This window comes from Pipistrellus kuhlii, unplaced genomic scaffold (assembly GCF_014108245.1).
Source record: "Pipistrellus kuhlii isolate mPipKuh1 unplaced genomic scaffold, mPipKuh1.p scaffold_m20_p_6, whole genome shotgun sequence".
In the NCBI taxonomy this organism is placed as follows: Eukaryota; Metazoa; Chordata; class Mammalia; order Chiroptera; family Vespertilionidae; genus Pipistrellus; species Pipistrellus kuhlii.
Window position 1 is genome coordinate 32,079,155 of NW_023425562.1, and position 27,954 is coordinate 32,107,108.

The 27,954-nt window shown below is 39.5% G+C and overlaps 1 protein-coding gene and 1 pseudogene across 3 annotated transcripts in view; both read left to right on the plus strand.

Annotated features, from left to right (window-relative positions):
* The window catches only part of LPIN2 (lipin 2), a 77,953-nt gene that overhangs the window by 4,305 nt on the left and 45,694 nt on the right, over positions 1-27,954 (plus strand). The window contains exons 1-2 of one of the 3 annotated variants that reach the window (XM_045574714.1): positions 10,696-10,700; positions 11,712-11,720. The exons of 1 other annotated variant lie outside the window; for it this stretch is intronic. Coding sequence is in view for 1 of the 2 variants with exons in the window: in XM_036417604.2 (XP_036273497.1) it covers positions 13,393-13,494 (102 nt within the window). In the remaining variant the exon portion in view is untranslated. Of the gene's footprint in view, positions 1-10,695; positions 10,701-11,711; positions 11,721-13,267; positions 13,495-27,954 lie in introns of those variants that run through there. One more of the 3 variants, XM_036417604.2, reaches the window with a different exon arrangement.
* Positions 21,292-22,707, plus strand: LOC118707402 (annotated as a pseudogene).

Below are 27,954 nucleotides of genomic sequence, written 5' to 3' on the forward strand. Positions count from 1 at the left end.
GGTACATTGCCTTTATCTCACTTTCTGGCATATTTGAATGGTCTAGAAAATCTATACTTCTCTAATCTTATGAACAGTAACTGCATCTTTATTGCCTTTGTTTCATATTCTTATTTTTGTCTGATTCCCTTATCTTATTGTTTATTTGTCCGAGCTACATCAAATGATTTTTTTCAACCAGGCAAAGTATAAATACAATTTAAAGTGATTTATAAATTCTAAGTTCTTTTCAATTCCTAGATCTATTTATCTTTCCTGTTCAAGAATCTACAATAATTCATTTCACCTGGTTTAGCAAATCTAAATTTCTCATCTCAGTTCTCTCAATTCATTTTTCTTCCTACCATCTCCACCTGCCCCAAACATTTAATTTTCTTGAGTACTCACTTTCCTTAATTACCTTCAGAAGGAGGACTCTCACCTCTTTACATGTGTTGATATTGTGTTTTTTAGTGTTCTCTGTGTATTACTTTGTGTTTGCTCTCAAGTCATCTATGACTTTCCTCTAGCTGTTAATCGATATTTGAGTAAATAACTATTATCTCCTTAATTTTCAGGCACTTGCCTGGTCATTTTTCCTCCTTGGCTTTCTATAAACTGAGCAAAGAGGGGAGAGATGGAGAGAGTCAAATGGAAGTAGTAAGAAGCTGGCCTTGAAGGTTTGTCTGATTCTAGTAAAAAACGTAGGATTTGAGGAGGGAAGGAAGGAATGTTTAAACATGGGCACCTTTGAAATATGGTCATAGGGACAGGATCTGTTGAATTTTAAAAGTAGTTTTGAAGGGGAAAAAGGAAATCTTCATAGGTTGCACAGAAGGAGCTCAAATGCAGTAAGCTGGAGTAGTTGAGCTATCAGCCCTGTTATTTTTGGTTCATTGGAAACTTTTTGAAGGTCTGGTGTGCTCTCTCCCATTGTTTTGATTTTTAAAAAAATATATATATTTTATTGATTTTTTAAGAGAGGAAGGGAGATAGGTAGAGAGCTAGAAACATCGATGAGAGAGAAACATCCACCAGCTGCCTCTTGCACACCCCCTACCGGGGATGTGCCCGCAACCAGTGTACATACCCTTGACCGGAATCGAACCTGGGACCTTTCAGTCCTCAGACCGACGCTCTACCACTGAGCCAAACTGGTTTCGGCCCATTGTTTCGATTTTTAATTTTTGTGGTCATTTGTTAACTTAGTTGAAATTTTAAGTAACATTATGGGGGGTGTAAAGGGACATGGATTTGAAAAGAAAAAAGGAAACATGGTTGTTAAAAACTAATATTTCAAAAGGGATGCCAGGATGCAGGTTTAACAATTATTTAGTGGCTGTAACTAAGTAATTAGGAAAAGAGGAGGAGCTGATGATGGGGAAAGCATCCTTCAGAAATTCTAAAGTTGGAACTAGTGATTTTACTGCAAGAAAAAAGATAGGCATATGGTAACAAATAACTTCTTTAGTAACTGGCTTTCTTCATTTACCTACTTTTGAAATATGATAGTTGATTTAAATCTATAGGAAAGATGTTTTCTTTTAAATAGAAATTATCATAAACAAAAAGTTCATTGGTTAACCTGGAATTGAAATCTACCCAAGAGGCTTTTTTATACCTTTGAATATACAGTAGAATTGTATAATGGTCAAGATGGCTCTAACCTATTCAGTGCATTATGATATGGCACTTAATGCTTCTAGCAAAATAGGTATGTCCCGCTGTACTAAAGACTTGGTGTTTAACTCATTCTAAAAGAGGAGTGTCCAGAATAGCCCTTAAAAGGTTTTTGGGCATAATCTATTTAATATAAAGACATTTGATAATTTGATTATATGATTTTGTAATGTAATAAGACAGTAAAGCCATCAGATAGTTAATGTGAATTAAGAACTCTGAATTGGTATTCTTTGAATTGTGGTATGGTACTTTCCCCAACAGTTGAGCTTCTAAATTTTTGGCTCTCATATATTGATGTGCCTTTCTTCTGAACCAATGTAAGTCAAGGAATACTTGAGTTTACTGAAGAACCATAAGGCATATACTTTTTGCTTCCTTTGGGATGCTAAATGTAATTATTTTTCTTGGTAAAAATCCCAAAGTGTCTGTCCATATGTTATATTTCTTTAAAATCTCAACTTTTTTTTTTTAATGAATATTAAATACCTATTTACTCCATCATAGAGACTCTTGGTCTTCAAAAGGGTCTGATGCCTATTTTTTAGAAACACTAAATGTTTCTAGAAGGTGTTTCATGTTTGCAAAAGATTGTCCTTATTAGAGTTACATGATTGAACATCTTCTGGCGAGGCGTTGTGCTGTACATAAATTATCTCTTTAAGAGTTAAAACAACCCTGCAAGGTAGATATATTAGCCTCATTTTCTAGCTGAAGACAATGAAGCTCAAAAGAGATTTGCCAAAGGCACACAACCGTGTGTTGGTGTTGGCTTAATACCAGTGCCCATGTGCCACCACATTGCCCAAGGACTATGAGAATTCTTATGCATCTATTTGACATGCTTAAATAAATTTTATGGTTTTGTTTTGACTTTATTAGACAGAACTGGGTAACTTACTGTTAATGTTAGCATCTATATAGACTAATGCCAGCTCTATAGGGGCCTTGGATTTCTCTGAATCATTGGTGTATACAAATCCAACTGTATTAGGGAGAAAATACCAGCCAAGAACACAGTGGGGGTGATTCAGTCCCACCAGGCCTATTTGGTGTTCGCTGTGGAAAGAGGGAAGCTGTCTGCCTGCCACAAGGCAAGCACATCACTGCTAAGTTGGGACTGAGTATCAAAAACTGTTACTGTTGTTCTCAGCTTGAGAGCAAAGTGATTCTGTTTAGAAGGAGAAGTGGACTCAGTTGGACTTTTATGAGGCATGGGATATCAATATACAATATGATACCTTCTTCAAGGATTTTCCCTGGTATTTTTTTACTATTCCTGACTTGAAAACTATTCTATAATCCCTGGATTACATGGGACTGGACTGTGTGTAGGAGTACTGAATTACAATATTTCAGAGTTGGCAGAGCTTCTAGCCTCTTACTCTATTCAGGAACCCTTGTCCCATCATATTGTGCGTAGCCAGTTGAAACCTCTAATATTGTTGAGTATCTGACGTTTAGTTTATTTTTTTGTTTTTTAATCCTCACTCAAGGATTTTTTTTTTTTTTTTTTTTTGAGAGAGAGTGTGTGTAAGGAAGAAAGGGAGGGGGGAAAGAGACACACACACACACACACACACACACACACACACACGGATGTGAGAGAGACACATCAATTGGTTTCCTCCTACACAAGCCCTGACCTAGAGTAGGGATTGAAATCTGCAACCCAGCTACCTGACCTTGACTGGGAATCAAACCCTTGGTCTGAGAGCTGACACTGACCACTGAGCCAAACTGGCCAAGGCTTCACTGTGTTATTTGGACTCACTTGGTAACTAATACATGTGTGGATACATTCTCTCTAATGAAGTTTTAATAGTGTTTTACTTACTGTAATTGAATAAATGACTTGGTATTTACCAACTGTTCAATACAGAAGAACTTCTCACTTATACAGAAATACATTCATAAACTTTTAGGAATTCCCAAATTCATGAGTACACTTTTGGTATATATTATAGTTTACTCAGTTGTATCACCTGTAAAATGGAAATAATACCTACTGATGGGTTAGATGAGGTTGTGTATTAAACCAGAGCACAAGCTGCCTAGATGCAGAGGCAGGGCAGCAGGCTAGGAGCTCCAACAAGATGAGACAGTGTGAGACGCAAAGGAGAAAAGTAGCTGAAAGTCTTTGGAAACTTTGGCATATAGAAACTCTGGGGAAAAATGCACATTTTATTTTAATCCTCACTGTATATCTTGGTATACATTCACATGCAAGGTGGAATTAAGTCTGTTACATAAAGTAGACTTTTATAAAATGCTGTAGGGAGGGATTAAGAAGAGTACTGCATGAGTGGTTGAGTATTAAGTTACAAAAGGTATCTTGAAGAGAGCTTTTGTGCTTATATTTTTAGCATGAGAATATGTTTAGTTGAAAGGTGTTTGTGTCTTGAATAAAAATACGATTGCCTCATGTGCTTGCTTAAAATTTGTTTTGACCCAGAGTTTTTATTTTTATAGTGTCAAAATAGAAAATATACTTTTATAAGTTAGTAATATTGTATATAAATCTTATGCACTACATGTTTCTAAATTTAAGCCTTGTTAATTTTGCCATTAAAATTTATCTCTGAATTTTGTTGTCCAGGCCTGTAGGTGGAGCCTTATCTTTGTTTAAAAAGCAGAGCTGTCTTTTATACGTAGTAAATATAAGATGGGCAAAAGTAGGTTTAAACTTGTAAGTACATGAAACAGAGTTTATTCCTTTGTTATTATTTATTAAGTATTGTATTACTTTCCATACAAACAGCTGTAAACTACTTTTGTCCCACCCTGTAATCGTGCAGATGAGTACTTAACTGCAAAGAATTATTCTGTTGCTGGCTATTTCATGAAGTGGTTAAGTAATTAACATTTTTCTATGAAATCTAATAACTGATTTTTATAAAAATTTCCCTAGATAATAAAACTACATGAAATTTTATTCTACTTGAAAAACTCTAATATACATGTACTAAGGTGGGTGGTTTTCTTTTCTTCTTTTAATTTTCCAAATGTTTAATAAGACTTTTGCTGGTATCCTCACCATAGAATGGAAAAGGGCTTTTGGCCCGGCTGGCATGCCTCAGTGGTTCAGTCATCGTCAACACAAGGAGGTCATAGTTCAATTCCTGGTAAGGTCATCCCACAGATCAGCCCTGATCACTAGCCAGGCCTAGTGACCCTACCAGTGCACAACTTTTGTGCACAGGCCTCTAGTATCAATAGTAGTAGTAGTAGTAGTAGTAGTAGTATAAGCATATATTGTAGTAAACTGGCAGTCAGACATCCCTCTCACAATCCGGGACAACTAGCTCCTAATTGCTCGCCTGCATGCCTGCCTGCCTGCCTGCCTGCTAGCCTGATCACCCCCTAACTCTCCCATGCCAGCCTGATAGATGCCTAACTGCTCCCCTGCCAGCCGATGCCTCCCAACTGCCCTCCCCTGCCGGTCTGATTGCCCGAAACTTCTGTACATGCACTTGACTGGAATCGAACCTGGGACCTTTCAGTCCACAGGCCAACACTCTATCCACTGAGCCAAATTGGTTAAGGCTGTATCATTTTATTTTCTCAGTATTCAGTGTTCTTATTTTCATGACTAAATATTGTTCAAAAGAAGCATGTGTTATGATTTTATTTCTTTTCCTTTTCAAAGTGTTGTTTCTCTGGACTTTTTTTTTTTTTTTTTTTTTGGCTTATGCTTCTCAGTAGCAATCACAAATTCAGGCAACCAATTTCTGACAACTACAAAACTTCCCAGTGCAGTCAATACCTCACCCGAATCCCAGGAATTTCTCCGGTGTTTTTCCTGTTTACTACTTACTCTTTTCAGCATGTTTCCTTATTTTAGTGGGCGCATCCTCCTGTAGCTTTTTGAGAAAGGGACTAGAGGAGGTCATGTCTGTCAGACAACTTACATGTCTGGAAATTTAGTCTAGCCTACTTGATTGGTAGGCTGGCTATAAAATGCTAGAATGAAAATAATTTGAAGTCCCAGCTTTTACATTTGTTTCTCTCCCCCTCTACTTCTCTTTTTCTATCATTCCCATTTTCTCAAGATTTTTACTTGTTTTAGCACCTTTACTGTATCTTTTTAAAAAGTCTCTCCTTACTTTCTCATTTCTTGATGAATTGCCTTCATTTGTGATTTTTAATATTGGTCCCTGGACCATTCATGGTCAGGGAGTGATTGGAACACCTGTGTAATGCCCTTCTCAACCTGGCTCCATGGGGGAACCTCCAGTCCTGGGCTTGTTTTGTATACTTGCTCCTGGTTAAAAGGCAGGTATGTCATTGGCCTCAGTCAGAAAAGCACAAAAACTCAAGAGAATGTAGTAGGTGCTTTTCAGGTCTGGTGAAGCTTTACCTCACAAGCAGAATCATCTGCGGCTGTGTGTTCTCATGAACTGTTTGGGAAGTGGCCAAGCACTGGGATACTATGCACCTCTGATTGAGAGCATGTGTATCTGCTCTGTGTAGCTCTGCCCACTGAAGGTTTCTTAATCCTGTGCCCTTAAAGAAACTCCAGAGCCTTTAACATTGTCTTTTGGCATCTTTCTGTCCCTACTACCTTTGGTGGAGGTGCAGTCCCTCCCCATCCTTTGTTCTGGACACTTGATGGGAACTTTCAATTTGGAAAATAGTGTCTTGACTCCAGGAAATGTTATCATTCTCTCCCCCCTTTTTTTCCTTCCTTCCTTCCTTCCTTCCTTCCTTCCTTCCTTCCTTCCTTCCTTCCTTCCTTCCTTCCCTCCCTCCCTCCCTCCCTCCCTCCCTCCCTCCCTCCCTCCCTCCCTCCCTTGTTTTTTGGCATATCTCCATTAACGTCAGCTTTGTTTGAGCGCTTCCTTGTCTTCCCCCCCCCTCCATTTTTTTTTCTTTCAAAAACATGACCTCTTTCATTTCCTATAATTTTCCCTAACCATGCTCTTTTGTACTTGTGGGTTTACACCCCTTTTATATTTCTTTGCTGTTAGGTTAGTTAGTGTATTCATTTGCTAGAGCTGTCTTAACAAAGTCCCACAGAATAAGTGGTTTAAACAACAGAAATTATCACAGTTCTGGTGGCTGGAAGTCTGAGATTAAGGTGCTAGAAGGGTTGATTCCTTCTGAAGCTGTGAGGGACAGTCTGTTCATGCCTCTTTCCTAGCTTCTGACTGTTCGCTGGCAGTCTTCGGTATGTCTTGTAGGTGCAGTACCTATCTCTACCTTCATGTCCACATGGCTTTCTCCCTGTGAATGTGTCTGTCTTTGTCCCACCTCTCCTTTTATAAGGAAGCCATCCAGTCCCTCATTGATTTAGGGCCCATCCTAATGGCCTCATTTTAACTTGATTACCTCTGTAAAAATCCTATTTCTAAAGAAGGTCACATTATGAGGTTTTGAGGGTTAGAACTTCAACTTATCACTTTTGGGGACACAGTTCAGTTCATAACAATGAGTTTCAAGATAAGTATGTGACATCTGTGTTTAAAAGAAGGTCTAGTTATAGCAGTATTTTCAAAGATGGTTTAGTCACATCTATCTTAACTGAAGATCAAAAACAACTCTCGGAAGTACTTTTTAGATTACAGCTGGAGATTTTTGTTCAGATTTTTGTGTTACTGTGAAATTTCTACTTATTTCCTGAATGTTTAATTTAGTATCTGAGTCATCTCATTTTCTACTCTTGCTTTGTTTCTGAAGTAATTTGAAGGTTGTAAAAACAATTAAGGAAAGAACAGCAGCGGTGTCTTGTGTGAAAGTAAATCTTACGTTTGTGTGAACATGATCTTCCAGGTTCTGATGCTCTGTCTCCCATGTTATTTATACCCATTTCTTTCTCAGATGTGAGCTTTCCTGGAGTTTGTTGGTTTTTTAAAATTCTGTCACACATTTTCTTGATTTTTGCCTTCCTAAGCCCTTTCTTTAGAATAGCCTCCTGCCCTTTCTTACTTTCTGAGAGCATCACTCTTTAATTTCCTTCATAATAGAATTGATCCATGATCAGGTTCATAAGTCGATGCTCAACAGTTGAGCCATTGAAGCCGGGCATAATTTTTTTACTACTCAAAACTTTAGTTTTCTCACCTCTTTATTGGTAATTCAGTAGAAATATATTGTTATTCCAATGTATGACCACTGGGGGGAGTATCTTATTTTTATGTTTTGTGTTAAAATCAGAATATAATTTCTGGCATAATGATATTTCTATTGTATCAGTGTAGCACAACTTCAAAATAAGAAATTCCAAATTAGAAAGTTTTAAATAAATTCTTAATTTTTCTTAAACCTAGATATGTTTACTAATGGGGTTAGTAGTAGAAAAAAACACAAGTTATATATTCTACTATCAGCTGTGAAATCTAAACAAGATTCCGACTTTTTTTTTTTTAAATCAATCTTTATTGTTCATATTGTTACAAAGGTTCCTCATTTCTTCCCCCCTCCACCAGGTTCCCACCCCACCCTCCGCCCCCTCTCCATCCTCATTTATAGGTGCACAGTTTATGTTCAGTCTCTTCCTCCCTCCCTTTCCCGATAGTAAATCCCTTTTCAGATAGTAAATCTGTTACTTAGCATTTTCTCATATCAATAATACCACCACATGCCCAATGATACATTTCACACAAAAGACATTTCCAAATAGGTCAGCCAGACTCATCCAGGCCCCACCCAAGGCATTCACAGATCAACACAGATCAACACCCCAGCCCTATACTAACTCAACACATCCAGATCTAAGCCTTCATCACTTGATTCAGCAGACCCTCAAATTCCCACAAAAGTTTCCAGCCATGTCTGAGAGGCCGCCGTGGGGCAGGGGCAGGCGAGAAGCGAGCTGTTCCGGGCCTGACTGCTTCGGGCCTGGCCTCTGTTGCTCTGGTTCGTTCCACAACCAGCTGCTCCGGGTCTGGTCACCGCCGCTCCCGACCTAGTTGCTCTGGACCTGGCTGCTGCTGCTCCGGGCCTGGCCGCACCCGACCCGGCTGCTCTGGGCCCAGCTGCTCCGGCCTGGCCGCTCCCAGCCTGGCAGCCGCTGGTCCGGGCCTGGCTGCACCCGACCCGGCTGCTCTGGGCCCAGCTGCTCCAGGCCTGGCCGCACCAGACCCGGCTGCTCCGGGCCTGGCCGCTCCCAGCCTGGCAGCTTCTCCGGGCCTGGCCGCACCAGACCCGGCTGCTCTGGGCCTGGCTGCCCCGGGCCCGGCCGCTCCGAGTCTGGCCGCTCCCAGCCTGGATGCTCCAGGCTTGGCTACTGCTCTTCTGGACCTGGCTGCTCCCAACCCGGATGCTCTGGGCCCGGCTTCTCCAGGTCCGGCCACTTCGGGTCTGGGTATTCATGGACTGGCCACCCTGGGCTTGGCTGCCTCCGCCTCAGGTCTGGCTGCCACTGCCCCAGGTCTGGCTGCTCCAGTGCTGGCTGTTGTTGCTCTGGTTCTGGCTGCTGCTGCTCTGGGGCCTGGCCGTTGCTGCTCCGGGCCCGGTTGCCATTGCTTTGTGCCTGGGCACTCTAGGCCTGGCCGCTGCTGTTCCAACATTCTGTCCTTTTTTTTTTTTTAAAACCCATTTATGTTGCAATGTTGGCTGGTGAGTTGAGTTCTGACTTAGTCTTTGATTTTTCAAGATCTTCTTTGTATTCTTTCTTAAGTAATTTTACTATCTTTTGCTCTCACTTGATTTCTTCACATTGATAACTTTGGTTTCTTCCTCCTTGTCCTGGGAGCTCAGCAGGTTGGCCTGTGGCACCCCTTTGTTCTCCGCGGGCTCCCGCGCTGCTCCAGCCTATTGCCGGGGTCGGCGCCGCCCAGGAAGCAGCCCCTGGCCTTGGCTCCGTTGCCTGCGCTCAGAGGTTGGTGGCTCGGGGGCACCCCCTCCCTCCCCTGGGGGCCCCGGCGACCAGCTCCCTGCCAGCGCCCAGCTCCCTGCCAGCGCCCGGCTGGCTGGTGTCCGGGGCAGGGGCTCCTACTCCTGTCGCATTCCTCCAGTCTGGAGCTTTTTTTTTTTTTTTTCCTCCCTCCTTCCTGCTAGGGGAGTCCAGGATCAGAGTCAACATTCAGTCCTCTGCGCGTAAAGTGCGCGCGACTCTGGGGGCCCTGCTTTTTGCTGCTCGCTTGGGATTCCGCCTCACAGCCCCGTCTCCCCCGCCGGAGCCTGGGTCCCCAGGGTCTGGCTCATAACTGGGGCTCAGCGCTGCAGGTTCGGGGGTTCAGCCCAGGCTGGGGGTTTTATTTCCTTCCTGCTAGGGAATGCCAGGCAGCACCCAGCCCTCTCCTCCTCTCTGGCTGCGACCTCTCTGCGCGCGTGAGTGCGAGCGCGCAGCATGTCTCCGTACCTTAGGCTTTTTTCGGCTCCTCTGATTTTCCTTCTGGTTTTCTCTTTCCTTCTTGTTGTAGAATTTTCAGTCAGTCGACTACCTGTAGCTCTGGGCGATGTCCACTCTACATTTTAGTTGTATTCCATTGAAATTGTTGTGTGCTGCTGCGGTTAGGTGTCTACCTGAGCAGCCATCTTGGATCCTCCCAGATTCTGACTCTTTTGACAAGCAGTTTAGTTTTGTTTCCCTAAGATGGACTTAGGAAAGAGTTAAGTCTTGGGGAAAAAGTATCCCAACTTCTATGCACCTTTAAGGAAAAAAAAAAAAAAAAAAGATCATGAAGATGCTATGCAAAAGTAACAAGTAATTTTTCTTGATATTCAACCATTGTTCTTATCTGAGCCTATAGAGAAAAAGTTTGATCATATACAGTAGCGTTTTTCTTTGAAAAAGTCACATGTGTGATTAAGAATTATTGGTTTGACTTTTAACTCTTACTTCTCAAGTCTCCAAAGCCACCACTCAAGTGATAGGCTGGAACCAAAATATTGGGTACCAGCTTGGGGGTTACGTGATCCACAGGTTACCATATGAGAGGAAGCCGAAGGTGTGTGCCTCTTGATTAAATAGATGTTTGGGAGATGAGCTCACCATCTGTTGCTCCATGTTGCATGCTCCCTCCCTTGCAGTCAGAACATTCTGTGAATCATCAACCCAAACACTGAAATAATTTCAATACTAGCAGGAAACTGAAGTGACTGGCCTGGGGCCTGCTTGTCGCGTAAAAGGCATTTGAGGTTGGCAGAACAGAGGTCATACCCTCCCTCCTGGATCTCACTTCTCTTGTTAGGCCTTTCTTCCTCTTTCCTGCCAGTCTCTGCCCCCTTCCCTGCTAGCACTTTCTCATGTCTTAATCTGGCAGTGTGGAATAAAGGGTGCTGAATCAGAAACCTGGTGTCAACTAAAGTGGGTGACCTGGAGCTAATTGTCCGACTCCTTTCTGGGCCTCAGTTTCCTCACATTTAAAATGGATGAGGTTTTGCCATGGCCAGTGTGGCTCAGTTGGTTGAGTGTCCTGCCATGTACCAAGAGAGGTCATGTGCAGGAGGCAGTCAATTAATGTTTCTCTCTTTACCTCTCCCTTCCTCTCTCTCTAAACTCCATAATAAAATAAAATAATAAAATTAAAATAAATTAAAATTAAATATAAAATAAATAAAATGGATGAGCTTTTTCTCCATTTTTTCTCTTGCCCTGAATTTTCATTCTTCCATCTACCCTCCTACTTACATTTCCCCTTGCATGTTTTCTCATCTCTTCCAAGTTTTATTTCTCCTATGTTTCCTTCCCTTCCCACACCAGTCCATCACCTTTAGGGGTGTCGAACTCAATCAGAGAAGGGGCCAAAATCTAAAATCCAGCCTAAATCGTGGGCCGAATGGTTTACTGAACAGTCATAAACTGTCATTGTGATGGAAACGCAGCGGAGTGCAGTGATGACAGCGCGGTGCGGGCCACATTGCAAGGCCTGGCGGGACGGATTTGGCCCGAAGGCCTTGTGTTTGACACATGTGCATGTCCTTTGTCTCCTACCTTTTATTTCTCCTTCCATTTTTTCCCCACTGGCAGTACCCTAGTATCACTTTTTTCTTACTACTGTCTGGTGTCAGGGATTCGGAGCTGCAGTAGTACATGGAGGAAGAGGTTTATATTTTTATACAATTCATACTATTTAGACTTTCCAAAAATCCACTTCTTGTGAAAGGAGGAATTTGTGTACATGATGTGTATTAAAGTAAATTACAAGTGCCTGTGGGCACTTCATGTACTCTAGGCTCAAATTAATATTTGGTAGGCTGGGCAGCAAGCAGTATAACATATTGAACATAAGGAAACTTTTCCCATTTCTGATTTTGGTGAAATTTGTTTTTAACTCTGCCATTTAACATTTTTATTATGTGCATATTAGTGTTATATTGCTGCAGTAAACATTATCAACCCCTGTTAATTTGGTCAGTCATTTGGAAATTTTATCTTTTTGTAATGATTAAAGGTAGAAATAAAGTTTTAATAATATGAACATCATTAAATGTGAGAGGGCCAACTAGTATGTTGTTGATGAATTATAACTAAATATTTTCATTTAGTTTCATGAATGGAATGTTATGAGAGTCACATATATAATTTTAAATTTTCTAGTAATGTTAAAAAGTAGAAATAGGGGACCCTTTCCCTCTGCTCATGTGGGAGTCCATTCTGTGGGACTCTTGCCCTCTCCCCACGAGGGAGTCTGTACTTGTTCTTCAATCAATCTCCACCTTAGCTCTGCTAAAATAAATAAATAAAAATAAAAAGTAAAAAAAGTAAAACAAAGGAGGTAAAATTAACTTTAAATATATATCTTATTTAACTCATTATATCCAAAATGTTATTTTAACGTGTAACCTATATAGTATGTAAAAAATTATGAGATTATTTCACATTCTGTTTTTATTCTAAGTCTGTATTTTATACTGACAGTACATCTTAATTGGTACTAGCCACATTGCAAATATAACCACATATGGCTAGTGGCTATTTATAATGAACAGAACAGTCCTAGATACTGATGAATAAAATAGTATATTTTAATTTAAAAATTAATACATTTTGTCTGTCTGTATTTTAAGTTTGTTGAAACAATTCAATTGGAGTTCCGAGCTAGAAATTCCAAGAATGTTTGAATTTTATAATGTTGCATTGTCATACTCTTTAAGTAAATGGTTCATTATTATATAATAATATACTTATAATAACATTAATCTACTTAAATGTTAACACTTTATTATTTGTTCATTATTTACAGTCCAGAGCAAGCTATTTTTCTTCCAAAACTTTGAAAATATGTTGGGTCATGCCAGTATGACAAAGTAAAAAATTTTGGGTAATTGAGCTCTAAAAAACATATATACCCCAACTATCTTTGAGAAGCTCATTGATACTTACAAATATACATAAATGATTTTCCCTTGCATGATTACGTTATATAAGTTTACTTCTCCATATTATAGTTGTTTTTATTTCTAAAAGTGAGGATGTGATTGATTTAGAGAATCATTAACTCAATCGCTGTCCTGTGTGATGGAAGCTGCAGTGACTGTCATGTGATTGGGTAGGACTTGGTACCTATCAGTGTAAACACATGGCACAGCCTGTTCCATGCCCTCTCTTATCTCCTTCAGAGAGAAGGGGTTGAGTCGTTTTGAGCAAATCTTATTGGTAAAGTTGTGTGTGTATGTATTGCTTTTTTTTTTTTTTTTTTTTTTTTTAATATTTAAAGAACCTTTTCCTTTCAGTTTTAACCATATTACTGTGTCTGCAAATAGTTTGTTAGCAGAGCAGCTTTCTGTTTTAATAATTTAGAATTTTGAAAAAAGACATGCTTGATAAGCTAGTTTAATTTTAAGATGTTTTACTTAGAAGATGATAGTGAAGATGAGAAGGTTCATGAGGACTCATTAAGTAAAACTGAAGATGTTTACTATGGAAAGGCCCCAGCTGGTATCCTGGTGAGTTTCATCCGCCTATGTCCTGGTCACTGTGCTTGCTCAGTCTGGATAATACTACAGCAAATGGCTAATGCCTTCTCTTTGGGAAATGTGGTGTCGCAGGGATTTTATTAATTTTTAAATGGTAGGTTTAACAGAAATCTTTGCCTACCTGGTCTGTCTCATTCACACTACACCATCTTTCTACCTTTTTCCACTTATTAGTTAACAATGACTTTGTGCCTAGAAAAAGAAAAGGTCATGGTTTAAACTGAAAATTAAAAAAAAAGAAAAACCAAAAAAAACCCCACACAGCTAGTTTCAAACTAAATGTATCTGGTTTTAGCCAAAAGTTTTGAAAACTAAACCAATATTGTGAAACTGGCATTTTATTCTGACATATGATAGAGAGGTGTCACTGCAGTCTTTTTTCTTCTGTGATTGCAAACAAAAAGATTTTGTAAACTTGAAATAAAAGGGAAAATGCATATTGTCTGAGCTTTTTAAAAATATTTTTATTTGGATGTTTTACATATATATACTTATTTGAATGTCTGAGATTTTTTTTTTTATCTAGAGTTTTATCTTACAAAATATAAAATAAGTCACATAAACTTAGTGTTAAGTTCCAGAAGTCTGCATTAAGAAAAAAAAATCAGAAGAATTAAGGGTAAGATTATTTAACTCAACCTTTGGAACCCTTTCCTTTAAAAATAATCTGAAGTAAATGCAGTGAGGTAAAGGTATTTTTTTAGAAGACTAAAAAAAATGTTTTTATGAAGATAGATATTAAAAAAAAAACGGCAGAAATTAGTTTCTAAAATCTGTGGCTCATAATTAGGTTGGTTTTTAGTTTTAAAAATTTTTATCACTTTTTTAAAACATCGTTTTTGCTTTAGGGTCTGTTTTGATAAAAGTACTTTTTCAGGGTTCCCAGGAATTGATGGAATTGGACATTATTTGAATATGGACATCATTTGAGTATGAGTGGAAGCCAGGTGCTACTGAGAGGCAATTTCTTTTAAATTTCCATTGTAAAAGCACTAATATACAGTATATGTAGATTCATGCACTTTTGTTGTAAAGGTCAGAAAGGAGACCAGTGAACCCAGCTGATACGAAGTATTTAAAACATTTATTTAGTGAGTAGCTCTAACCTAAACCATCCGTCATAGGAAAAAGTTCTTATGCTTCCTGCTTTCTAAAGGGGTGTGTGTGTGTGTGTTTGGGGGGGAGGGGGTGTTTGATTAGGTTGCATTTTATTATCAGCTCCCTTTTATCGTAATGTTAGGACATTGATCTGTGGGTTACCTCCCTGCCCCAAGAGAAACTTGGATTTTCTGAATGGCTAGTGTTCAATATTGGATTTGATATATGCTTAATAAGCTTATATTGATTACATAAGAGTTAGACTTTATAACCTGGGTGTGTATGTGTGGGTGTGGGTGTGCGGCCAGGTGGAGAGGGCGAATCCTGGCTTTCAGGGTCCAGACCCTAGGTGACCTGGATGCTCCCTGCTAGTCATAGGCTGTCTGCACATACCTGCTGTTGGAAGGTGAAAGTTTATCTTAAAGAAGGTGATAGTGTGTATTTGGAATGTGAATGCATATCTAGTAACTGTGTTTCATTGGGAATATTTTTTAAATAGTGTTTCCATAATTTCTAAACAAGTTAAGATAATTCTTTTATTTGGTAAGGAAAAGGCAAAAAATAGTTTCATATTCAAATGTCTTGAAGTTTCAAAATAATTTGCTGGCCTTAACCCCACTTACTTTAAATTACCTTGTTTGCATTTTTTAAAATTAGGGCAAAATGTACTATCGGAATTCTTAGCCAAACTTGTAATACTAAGAAATGCTACCAGAATTGAGTCTTTCTGTGGTTTAGAGCTGAAAGAGAATCTAGGGGTTATCTGACCATGCTTTTTTTTTCTTTTTTCTTCCAACTTTTATAACTTCTTAATTTTTTAATTATTGATTTAGGTATTGCATATGTGTCCTTATTGCCCCATTGCCCCTTCCCCCCCAAAAGCCCTCAACCCCCTGTTGTCTGTGTTCACTGGTTATGCTTATATGAATGCATACAAGTCCTTTGGTTGATCTTACCCCCGCCCTCCTCTACCTTCTCTCTGAGGTTTGACGGTCTGATCGATGCTTCTCTTGTCTCTGGTTCTGTTTTTCATCAATTTATGTTGTTTATTATATTCCATAAATGAGTGGGATCTTATGATATCTATTCTCTGACTGGATTATTTCGCTTAGTATAATGCTCTCCGGTTCCATCCATGCTGTTGCAAATGGAAGAATTCCTTCTTTTTTTACTGCAGCGTAATATCCCATTGTGTAGCTGTACCACAATTTTTTAACCCACTCATCAAGTGCTGATGGGCACTTAGGCTGTTTCCAAGCTATGGTAAATTGTGCCACTATGAACATAGGGGTGATTAGATCCTTTCTGATTGGTGTTTCTAGTTTCTTTCTTCTTCTTTTTTTTTTCTTTTCTTTTCTTTTTTTTTAAAGGAGAATCAACATGCTATATTGTCGTCTTTTTTTTTTTTTAAATATATTTTATTGATTTTTTACAGAGAGGAAGGGAGATAGAGAGCCAGAAACGTCGATGAGAGAGAAACATCAACCAGTCGCCTGCTGCACACCCCCCACCAGGGATGTGCCTGCAACCAACGTACATGCCCTTGACCAGAATCGAACCTGGGACCTTTCAGTCCACAGACTGACGCTCTACCACTGAGCCAAACCGATTTTGGCAGGTGTTTCTAGTTTCTTGAGATATATTCCTAGAAGTAGGATCACTGGGTCAAATGGTAATTACATTTTTAGTTTTTTGAGGAAACTCCATACTGTTCTCCACAGTGGCTGCACCAGTCTGCATTCCCACCAACAGTGCACAAGGGTTCCTTTTTCTCCACATCCTGCATCCTCGCCAGCACTTGTTGTTTGTTGATTTATGATGATACCCATTCTGACAGGTGTGAGATGGTACTGCATTGTTGTTTTGATGTGCACCTCTTGGATGATTAGTGACTTTGAGCATGTTTTCATATGTCTCTTGGCCTTCTGTATGTCCTCTTTTGAAAAGTATCTATTTAGGTCCATTGCCCATTTTTTTGTTTGGGTTGTTTAGCTTCCTTTTAAGTTGTATGAGTTCCCTGTAAATGTTGGAGATTAAACCCTTATCTGTGATAACATTGGCAAATATGATCTACCATGCAGTGAGCTTTCTTGTGGTATTGTTGATAGTTTCTTTTGTTGTGCAAAAACTTTTTATTTTTATGTAATCCCATTTGTTTATTTTCTCTTTATTTTCCATTGCCCATGGAGTTATATTGGTGAAGAAGTTGCCCTGGCATATGTCTGAGATTTTGCTGCCTGTGGATCCCTCTAATATTTTTATGGTTTTCCATCTTATGTTTAAGTCCTTTATCCATTTTGAGTTTATTTCTGTGTATAGTATAAGTTGGTGGTTTAGTTTCATTCGTGTTAGATATGAGGACCCCTCCTAATGATGCGGAAGTGAGACTTGACCTTGCTTGGATCTTTATATTTTCACCAGTTACAGCGGACTCCAGGAAGCATATAGGAGGCAGTGCTTCTCCACCCTTGTCCCTCTGCTCCCTTTATCAGAGCACCTGGGCACTTGTGTGGTTGAGTCTTAAAAAGCTTACTTTTTTTTTCATAGAGAATTTAATATTTTTATATTACTTAAGCTAGATTTATTAACATAAACAGTGGTAGAAGATAGCGAAGTACCCTGTAGGTATTTAGAGTGTGGCTTGGGGCAGTGCGCTTTATTTTTTTTAAATATATTTTTATTGATTTCAGAGAGGAAGGAAGAGGGAGAGAAAGATAGAAACATCAGTGATTAAGGAGAATCATGGATTGGCTGCACGCCCCCTACTGGGGGTTGAGCCAGGAACCCAGGCATATGCCATTGAACAGAAGTGAACCTGGGATCATTCATTCCGCAGGCCAGTGCTCTATTCGCTGAGCCAAGTCAGCTAGGGTGGGACAGTGCACTCTATATTGAGTTAGGAAACCCTCACTAAGGGTGGGGGTGGGGTGGAGAAGATGCCCTAACTCCCCCACACACATACTCCTTTCCCAACACATTTGCCATTACTCCCTGCTGCCAGAAATCCTAGCATAGAAATGTTCACAAAACTGATTATTTAGTGGCATAGAATTTTATTTCCTCACAGGAATGTGGAGATGTTACTAGTTAGGCAATATGAGGGAGTAAATTCTGTTAGAATCTTTCTGTTTTCATAAATTGTTGCCACATTTAATCCTGATGCCACAGATGAGCTCAGGTATCTAGGGAAGAATAACTTAGAGGCTTGGTGAGAATTATATCTAGGCAAGGTCCGCTAACTCAATAGTCAACAGAGCCAAATATCAACAGTACAACCATTGAAATTTCTTTTGAGAGTCAAATTTTTTAAACTTAAACTATATAGGTAGGTGCATTGTTATTAACTTAATTAGGGTACCCCTAAGCTGGCCTTTGCTAAAAACTCAAGGGGCCAAAGAGCTCCATGTGGCTCGAGAGCTGCAGTTTGCCAACCACTGGTGTAGGTTCTTTGAAAATTATTATGCATTTTTATATTTATGACCTTATCTGCTTTCAGAAAGAAAGACTTGGAGCTAGCTTACAATGAAAACATATGCTCTACAATATTGTAGAGTGCATGACTAAACAATTTAAAAAAACCAAAATTATCTTTATTCAGTAAATATTTATTTGCCACACTGAGTCTGCTAGATGCTCACAGACTTTTTTTTTATTGCATTTACTAAAATGACTGAATTGTTTGCTACTTTGATTTTGTGAGTACCATACCTGGACAGATATCCAACAGATGCTTATGTAAAATACTAGCTCTTTTAGTTTGCCCACATACTCTAAGATAGTTGAGTATTTCACTCAGTATAAAGATGTAATCCAGGTGCTGGTCAGTTAGTTTTGTGTGTAGAAAATAAGTCATAATCCCAACACTGTTTTTACGCATTTTAAAAAGTCAATTGTAGGTCTAGTCTAGAGGAATTGGATATAGCTATTTGAAAATATTACCTTTCCAGGAAAAAACACTTATTTTTTTATCTATCTGTTTTACAACCATACCTTAGTTATTAAATATTCAAGACAACCTAGTTCTACTGAAGAAAAAGTTATAGACACCAACCCTAGAGTAGTAGATAATTTTTGCATACGGTACTTATCTAATTGAAAGAGAAAATAACTAATTTGTGGAATATAAAGAACATTATAAACTGTTGAACAAAAATATATACAGAGGCAAAAAGTGTCGAACATACTGTCAAACTACAGTAGGAAGGCAGGGGAGGGTTGGGGGCTAAGAGATCAACCGAAGGAGTTGTATGCATGCATTATAATAAGCATAACCAATGGAAGTGAGACACTGGGGGTGAGAGGTGAGGGCATGTGCGGGGGGATGGGGAGACGGTAAGGAGAGGCAGGGGGGAGGTCAATGGGGGAAATAAGAGACATGTATTATTAAAATACCTTAAATAATAAAATAAATTTTTAAAAATTATTATTTTTTTTTAAATAGGGAATTCCACTGATTGGAAGGCAGAGGTTGAGAATGTCTGGTGAGGGCATATCATTTAGTGTGTCCCTGCTAAGGTAACCACAGGCAGAACTTGAAATTCAATAATCTAGGGCCTTTTTTTATAGCAACATAATTAAGTTGATAATTTTAAATGGCCCACGAATGATATAAATATTCAAATGGCCCTTGGCAGAAAAGGTTCTGAACCCCTGAACTCAGCCTTCTAGGAAAAAATGTCCTGTTTCTTGTGGTGGAATGGAAACTGGTCCAGTTTTGTGGCCAGCATTCTTAAAAAATTTGTTTAGAGAAATTGAAAACACTTGGGAATGTTTAGTGATTTGAGTGCACAGAGTAACCATATGTACAGTGTGGGTCAAAAGTAGGTTTACAGTTTTCAGTACAGGAAACACAGTTTAGTATTGTATTGATAGTTATTGTTATTTTTTTTCATATAAACAACTGTTAACCTACTTTTGACCCCCCTGTATAATATGCATACAACTCACTCAAACAAATGACAAAAGTCACAGAATTTCACTAAAACCAAATTTATTTTAATCCTTGAATTATCTTGTTTTTGATAAGGCAGTATGCATTCTTTTCCTAAAGTGTAGTTTTCTTTCTAAAGCAGGTTCTTTGTTTATCAGACTTCTTCATAAAAAACCCTTCAGTTTTGAACTTTTGAGGATGCTTGGATGGTGAACTTTAGGCCTACAGGTGCTTGTGAAGTTAGCATCTGCTAAGTTAAAGTAAGTGCAGTGACCATCAAATCCTACTGAGGTAATTCATCCGGCTTGTTTCTACCTGAACTTAACTATATAGTAATAAGATGCAGGTTGAAGAATTTTCAACCCAGGAATAAACACAATTGGCACAACTTAATTCTTCTGAGGTACTAAATGACATTGTTTTAGGGGGATAAGAGAAAGATGAGTGAAGCTTAACATGTCTTTCCCTAGACCAATGGTTGGCAAACTCATTAGTCAACAAATCCAAAAATCAACAGTACAACTATTGAAATTTCTTTTGAGAGCCGAATTTTTTAAACTTAAACTATTTAGGTAGGTACATTGTTATTAACTTAATTAGGGTACTCCTAAGCTGGCCTTTGCCAAAAACTCAAGGGGCCAAAGAGCTGCATTTGCCAACCAGTGCCCTAGACCTGCAAACTGCAGGAATTTGTTCATTTGTTCCCATTCTCATGCTATAATTTCAAATGTAAGAGAGTCATGATGCCAATTCCTGACTTCTAGATTAGTGAGTAGGTAGAAAGAACATCAAATAAAGTCAGTGTTTCAAAGAAAATTATATTCTATCGGTGTCAAAAGTCATAGTCATCAATACTGTGTATGGTTTTCATGGAAACCTGTTAAGACTGTGTGCTTTTCATATGTGAAATTGAGGCAGACAATCAGATTTCCTGTTTTATTTTAGACTTACTATGATTATCAATGACCACCACCAAAAGAAAACTTAGAATTCTTTTATCATAGAAAACTTAGAATGAGAACATGTTTCCTATGATTATGACTATAATGTAATCATATCTTTAAAGCTACTCATAAAAAGCTTAACATTTTCATGTATAATAGCATGTAGAAGAATCATCAATCATTGCCTTCTAAATCCACTTATGAAATTCTTACACAAAGCCCTGAAAATTACATAAACTTAGCATTAATGTTTTTAGGAACTCGTGGTTCCAAGATACAGTAAAAAGAGCCTGGGCATATGAGACATACATGAGCTTTTGTCTATGCCTGTCACTGTATAACTGCTTATCTTCTCTGAACCTATTTTCTTGCTAATACAATGCATATAACTTATTCCTTACCTAATCATGAGGATTAAATGAGATGAGGTATGTAAAATGGCATTTGGAAGGGATAAATGTTACTGTCCTTTTCTACCCCCTTCCCCCCATTACTTCCCCATGGCTGACACTAGGTGGAATACTGAGTAAAACATCGAATTATAGTTTAGATTATATATGCTTTATCAAGGATATGCATACTAGTTTAAAATATTATGGTGCGAGTAAATGAAGAGTTTGAATTTTTGGTGTTTTCTAGCTGGTCAGCCTTGATCTTTCCCATAAGGAAATGGCTGGGTGGCTTCAGAGAACCCAGGTGCCTTTGCCTCAGGGGAGCAGCCCAGGCTGGTGAGGCAGGGCAGCAGGGCAAACCCGAGCAGTTCTGCAGAGGTGGGGAGGCCATGGCGGGGAGGCCATGGCGTCCGGCAGTAACTGGCTGTCGGGTGAATGTTGTGCTGGTGATGGCCCACGAGAGCCTAGATTTAAAGGAAGAGATTGATATTCGACTCTCCAGGGTCCAGGATATCAAGTATGAACCTCTCAGCTCCTTGTGGATGATGATGCATGACTGCTGCAGCTGGACATCCTGGAAACCACTTATTTTACATGCAGTAAACATTAATGTTTCAAGAAAAACAATCCTTCATATAATAATGTTACATGCAATAAATACCAATTATTTAAGAAAGTTATCTTAAATATAGTATTACATGAAATAAACATATTTTAAGGGGGAAAAAAAGGACCTTAAGTATAGCAATATTACCAAAACTATACTAACATAGTATGATATCACAAAAGTCATAGGAAGTATTAAAAATCTTCAAATAACAGTATTTTATTCTAAGATACTTTCCCCCCTTTGGCTCTATTTTTGTTCATCAGTTTATGTTGTTCATTATATTCCACAAATGAGTGAGATCATGTGATATTTATCTCTCTCTGACTGGCTTATTTCGCTTAGCATAATACTCTCCAGGATCATCTATGCTGTTGCAAATGGTACCAGTTCCTTCTTTTTTACAGCATTGTAGTAGCCACAACTATTTATATAGGATGAAAGCTCTAGATGCCATCTGTGCTGCTGAAATCCCATTTCATATTGAAGGTCCGGCATCCCTGTTCCTTAGGGAAGGATTTTCGCTCCTACCTGCTAGAACTTCGAAGCACTAGTACTCCTTCCAAGGGTGTGCACAAGCCCTCATTGATACCCTGCTGGATGGCTATGAGACAGTCCCCTATGGTTCTGGGGTCTTTGGGCAGAGAGAGTATGTGCGCTATCAGGAGGCCCTGAGTATGCTGGCCACCGTGGTCAAAGTATGAAGTGGGAGCTCCCAGCAACATCAGTCAGCAGCCAAAGACCTAACTCAGTCTCCTAAAGTTTCCCCAGCAATCATTCCGGTGACCTATCTCCCTTCCAGCCAGAAGAGTAAACATGCCAAGCACTTCCTTGAATTGAAGAGCTTTAAGGACAGTAACACACTCTGATGGCACTGAAGGACTTGCTGTTGATGGAGCCAGAGAGACTGCATTGTGCTTGCCAGGTCCCCCTCAGGCCTCTGGATCAGCTGAAGCTCCCAGGCCTCCAGAGCTTAGAGCTAGCTCATGCCTAGCCAATCATTCTCCAAACTTTCTTATGGCCAGTTTCAAAACATCAGTTAAGACTTTATTTTCCCCTGGTAGCACCTTCTTTTCTGGACTTGAATTAAGATGTTTTTCTTAATGTTTCTGTCAGAGCTTCCTTAAAAACCCTCACTTGGTTTTGATCATAGTTCATCTGCCCTTTTCTAGACTATATTCCCAAGGGTGAGAGAGTTGGGGTAACAGTGCACTGGTCTGCCTAGAGGCCCAGAGCACGACAGTTTGTGCACTTGTGGGGGCATCCCTCAGCTTCGCCTACACTTCTCACCGTCTTGGATCCCTCGGGGATGTCTACTTGCCAGTTTAGGCCTGCTCTCCAGAGGACTGGGCCTAAACTGGCAATCAGACATCCCTCTGGCAGCCTGGGAGCTGACATCCCTTGGGGGATGTCCAACCAACAGCTTAAGTGCGGGGGGCTGGGATCTCCCTTTCCCGTGTCCCGCACGGGAAGAGAGATGAACGAATGGTTCTAAGTGGAGGTGGCCAGGGATTGAGAAATACTAGAAATAAAGAGAGAAAACACAGAGATAGATTTTAAGCTGGGAGGGCCGCAGACCTCCTCTGCTGGAGAGCAGACTGACAACCTCCTAAGCCACGCATCACATCTCTCTATACTCCAATCCAACAAGGGGTTTCACAGGAAAACAAGGAGCCTTGGAGAGCCCAGATTCTACCCACTCCTTCCTCCTGGACAAACACAAGCCAGGAACTAAGAACATCTCAGCACTCCCAGGGCGGGAGTGCATTTGACATGATTCTGTCAATATCCCGGGCCCAGTCAGCAGCAATCTAAAAAATATCCAGGTGTCTTCCCATTTGGCCTTCTACACTTAGGTCTGCTCGGAGTGGGACTAAGCTGTCAGTCGAACATCCATAGTGCTGCTGTGGAGGCGGGAGAGGCTCCTGCTACTGCCACTGGGCTGGCCAGCCATGAGCCGGCTTCTGGCTCAGCTCCTGCATCAAGCGTCTGCCCCCTGGTAGTCAGTGTGCATCATAGCAACCGGTTGTTCCCGCTCGTTCCACCATTAGGGTCAGTCTGTATATTACCCATTTGTTATATAGGATAAAATGAACAATGAAACAATAAAAAAAGTTGAATTTTGACCTGTATAAGTGTATTAACTCCCATATATGAAAATTCAAAATTATGAAACAGTTAAATTATCGCCACTTTATAAAATAATTTAAGAAGGGATTTATTTTAATAGCAAACTCCTCATAGAACACTAAAGATAGCTTAAGAACAATAGCTGCAAAATCAACCCTGAAAAAATACTTCTAAGCAATTCCACTCCTAAGTATTTAACAAAGTGAAGTGAAATTTCATTCACACAAAAGCTTGTACACAAATGTTTTAGTACTTTTTTTGTAATTGCCCCATACTATAAATAACCCAGCTACCTTTCATCTGGCAGATGAACAAACAGATTTTGGTACATCCGTACAATGATCTACTACTTAACACAAGAAACAAACTACTGATACCTTCAATAATGCTGATTTTATTTTATTTACTTTATTTTATTTTATTTTATTTTATTTTATTTTATTTTATTTTTTTAGAACAAAAGTAAGTTTTATTTAGATGGAGAAAAAGAGGCTAGAACATGGGTTCCTGAAGACAGGATTGAGATTGACCCTCCTATGTCCGTCCGTCCCCTCCCCCCCATTGCAAGTTTCCCAGGGTGCTACAACAGTATTGATTAATCTCAAATAAATTAAGCTAAGTGGAAGGAGCCACAGTCAGGAAGCTACATACCTTACGGTTCTACTTATGTAACATTCTAAAGAAGGCAAGACTAAGGGACAGAAAACAGATTTGTAGTTGGCAGGGGGTGGGGAGGGTGGTGGATATTGGCCACAAAGGGCATTAGGGGTGTTTTGGAGTGGCGATCTAGTTCTGTATCTTTGTGTCAATTTCACTCTAGGTAAAGTGCACACTTAATTTTTTTTTAAAGTCTATTTTGAATAGTTCAAAATACAGATATAAGTTATTGGCTAAGTAATTGCTTAATATCTTTCTAGATTAATTGCAATTTTTGTGTTAATCCTCACCCGAGGATATTCTCTCCCCCCGCCCTCCCCCCCAATTGATTTTAGAGAGAGAGGAAGAGACAGAAAAACATCAGTGTAAGAGAGACACATCAATTGGTTGCCTCCCGCATGTGCCCAGATCAGGGCCTACAACCAAGATATCTGCCCTTGATAGGAATCAAACCTGAGACTGACACTTCAGTCCGAGGGCTAATGCTCTTACCATTGAGCAAAACTGGTTAGGCAATTAATTGCATTTTTAATTTTATTTCTGTATTTCTAGTCAGGTTAAATGTTCCCTGTAACATTTATGATCTGTCACCTCATGTACAAATAGATTAGCACTGGGGGTATTGTAGTCAGGATAGGAAAAGATATCACAAAGCTTCTTACAATGCATTATTCTGCAATTTGTAATAATGGAGAAGCAGTGAAGAGAAATGAAGGAATGAGAACCGTTAAATATTGTAGAGCTGTGATAGTTCAAAACAAGTTTGGTCTCAGGAACACTATGGGAGTTGAGGAAAGTAGTTGGGGTCCCCAGTGTGCTGTTTTTTACTTTAGGATTTATTCAAGGAACAGTTTATTGTGTATTAAAATCTAAAGATGTGTGTAAAATTGAACATTTTTCCTTGCTCTGTACCAATTCTGTTGCTGAAGAAAATGGATATTCTGGTACTTGCTGAGCGTTAGGAAAATGAAACTATTGCTACCTGCCGTTTACCTTGAAGGTTGTGCCCTTTAGAATTGTGATGGGCATTTTCATGTTAAGTAGATTGACTAGTCGGCAGTGGTAAGTTTCTTTCACTCTGTTTTCTGTACTAATCTTGGTCACGTTTTGACCATTGTCTATTGAGCCTTGCTAGTACCTCAGCTGACTTCCCCACACCAACTTCCCCTGACAGACCAACAGTCTCTCTTCCGCCACGAGTCTCTGTGAGACTGGCTGTTCAGTGTTCTTCAGAGCGGTCTGCACGGATGTCATTTGTTCTCACAGGGATATTTTTAGATTTACCCATTTAAGGTAGGTGTCATTATAATTGATACCCACGTAGACTAGATTTATGTAAGTTTTTCTCTCTGAGGTTTTTACCAGCATCCGGAGGTAAAGCATTGGTTTCCGAATGTCTGAGCTTCGCTTTTGGAACTTTGGGTTAGCCTCCACTGTTTTTTGTTATTTTTAAATATGTGGCGCTGTATGTATGTGTGTGTGTGTATACAAATGTATCCTTACCTAATGAATTTCTTATTCAGGTTATAATACCAAAACATTGTATTCTTCATCCTTCTTGCTGATTTCTGTCCACTAGATCTTGCATTCATCCACTTGTTAATTCATACATTCATTGATTGAAAAAATACTCATTACCTGGTAAGAACCTGCTATTGCTAGTCCTTGTGCCAGGCATGCTTGGGGAATTGGTGAAGCATACAACACTGCTTTTTTTGTGAGAAGTCAGTTTGGAGATGTGATAAACAAATTACTGCAGTGTGGTGAGTGCTTATATGATGTGTTAAGGAGAGGGTAGGATGCATCAGAGCACACAGCCACAAGCCCTTTGCTACTGCCTTCTGCTTTCTTCATTGAACCCACACTTTCCCATCTTTTTTTGATCTTCTTTTCCATTATGCTGTGTGTGTGTGTTCACAATCTCCTGTGGACATAGTATATTTATTCCCATTTCCTCATCCAGGAAGCCTAAAACATCTTGCTCCTCATATCAAATATTGGATAAACAGTAGTTGATGTATTGAGAAGAAAACTAGTATTGGATTTTGAAAATTATTGAGTTGGTGACTAGGATGGAGAGTGGGGAATTGATGGTGTTTGAAGATGCAATAGTTGACACATTATCTTTCTTTAGTTGTACTGATGAAAATCCAAAACAAATAGTTGAGTAAAACTTGGGACCACCACTTGGGAAAGACTGTATCAATAATAATAATAATAATATTAATAATAATAGTAGTATAATATGTTAATTAGACTAGACAGCTGAATGACCTTCTGGATGTCATTCCGGACGAAGCCACAGTGGTGGGGGCAGAGGCAGAGGTGGTTAGGGGCAATCAGGCAGGCAGGCAGAGGGGTTAGGGATGATCAGGCAGGCAGGCAGAGTGGTTAGGGGCAATCAGGCAGGCAGGCAAGAAGTTAGGAGCCAGCAGTCCCAGATTGTGAGAGGAATGTCTGACTGCCTTGTGGGATTGGGCCTAAATAAGCAGTCGGACATCCCCTTAGGGGTTCAAGATTGTGAGAGGGACCTCTCCCACCCATTCACGAATTTCATGCACCAGGCCTCTAGTATTTCTATACTGGCATAGTGTCTTCCCTTTTTTGAACCTTACTCAGTCAAAAATAATTATCTACTTTGTATTGTAGATAGTGAGTGTGGTAAAATCTTAGAGAAGTGAGCCCAGTGAGCAGAAATCTGTGCTACCAAATTTCTTAAAGTATGTTTTGACAGGCTTGAAATCTGAATTTATCACCCAATTAGCCTTGACAGATAAGCTTAAGGCCAACCTCATGTCACCTTATTAAACAACAAAAAACAAAAAAGCCTGAGGTTAGTACAAGGAGGCTTTCACTGGGTTACATTGGGTTATTTTCTTTCTAATTTTTCCAGGGTGTTTTTCAAGTTAGAATCAGTATCAACATGTTTGTATTTTAAGTCCTTTGTTGGCAGACATCCTCCCCACTCCTGTGTCATTGAGTTACTTCCTTGACTACAACCACTGCTGGTGCCCATTGCCCATGAGATACACTTGAAGCACAGGTCCAAGACCTTGCATAATTTCTCACCTTTGCCCCATACTCAGCATACCTTTCCATGTGTTCTTCTCTCTGTCTGGGACTGCCCACTGGAACCTCCTTTTCTAGGCCTAATATACTCTTCACATTTACATTGCTAGGACAAATATTTGCTGCTTCCTGAAGCGTTCCTTGACTCATTTTTTTCTTTTCTTTCTTAGTCTTCCTAAAAAGTCACCAAAATAGCATTACCACAGGCATTATGTAAGTTAAGACTTATGTCTCTTTCTCTGTTGGACTCAGAGACCTCTGAGAGAAGGATGGAAGGATTTTATTTACAGTGGATCCTCAATTCTCAAACTTAATTTGTTCCAGAAGGCTATTCGAGAAGTGATTTGTTCGAAAACTGATCATTTTTTCCCATTAGAAAGAATTCTTATTTGTTCCAGACCCACAAATGCTCTCCTGTTTAAATCTTTCTTATATACAGTACATATTTAATGTACTGTTTAATCTATGAACAAACACTTCTTAAATTTATCAAACCACCCCCTACTAGCCTTAAACGAGTCACTTTCAGCACTCATTCCAGGAATGTGTTTTAGGAAGTCAGCATATGGCATCTTCGCTTTTTCATATATCACTGCCTCCAAA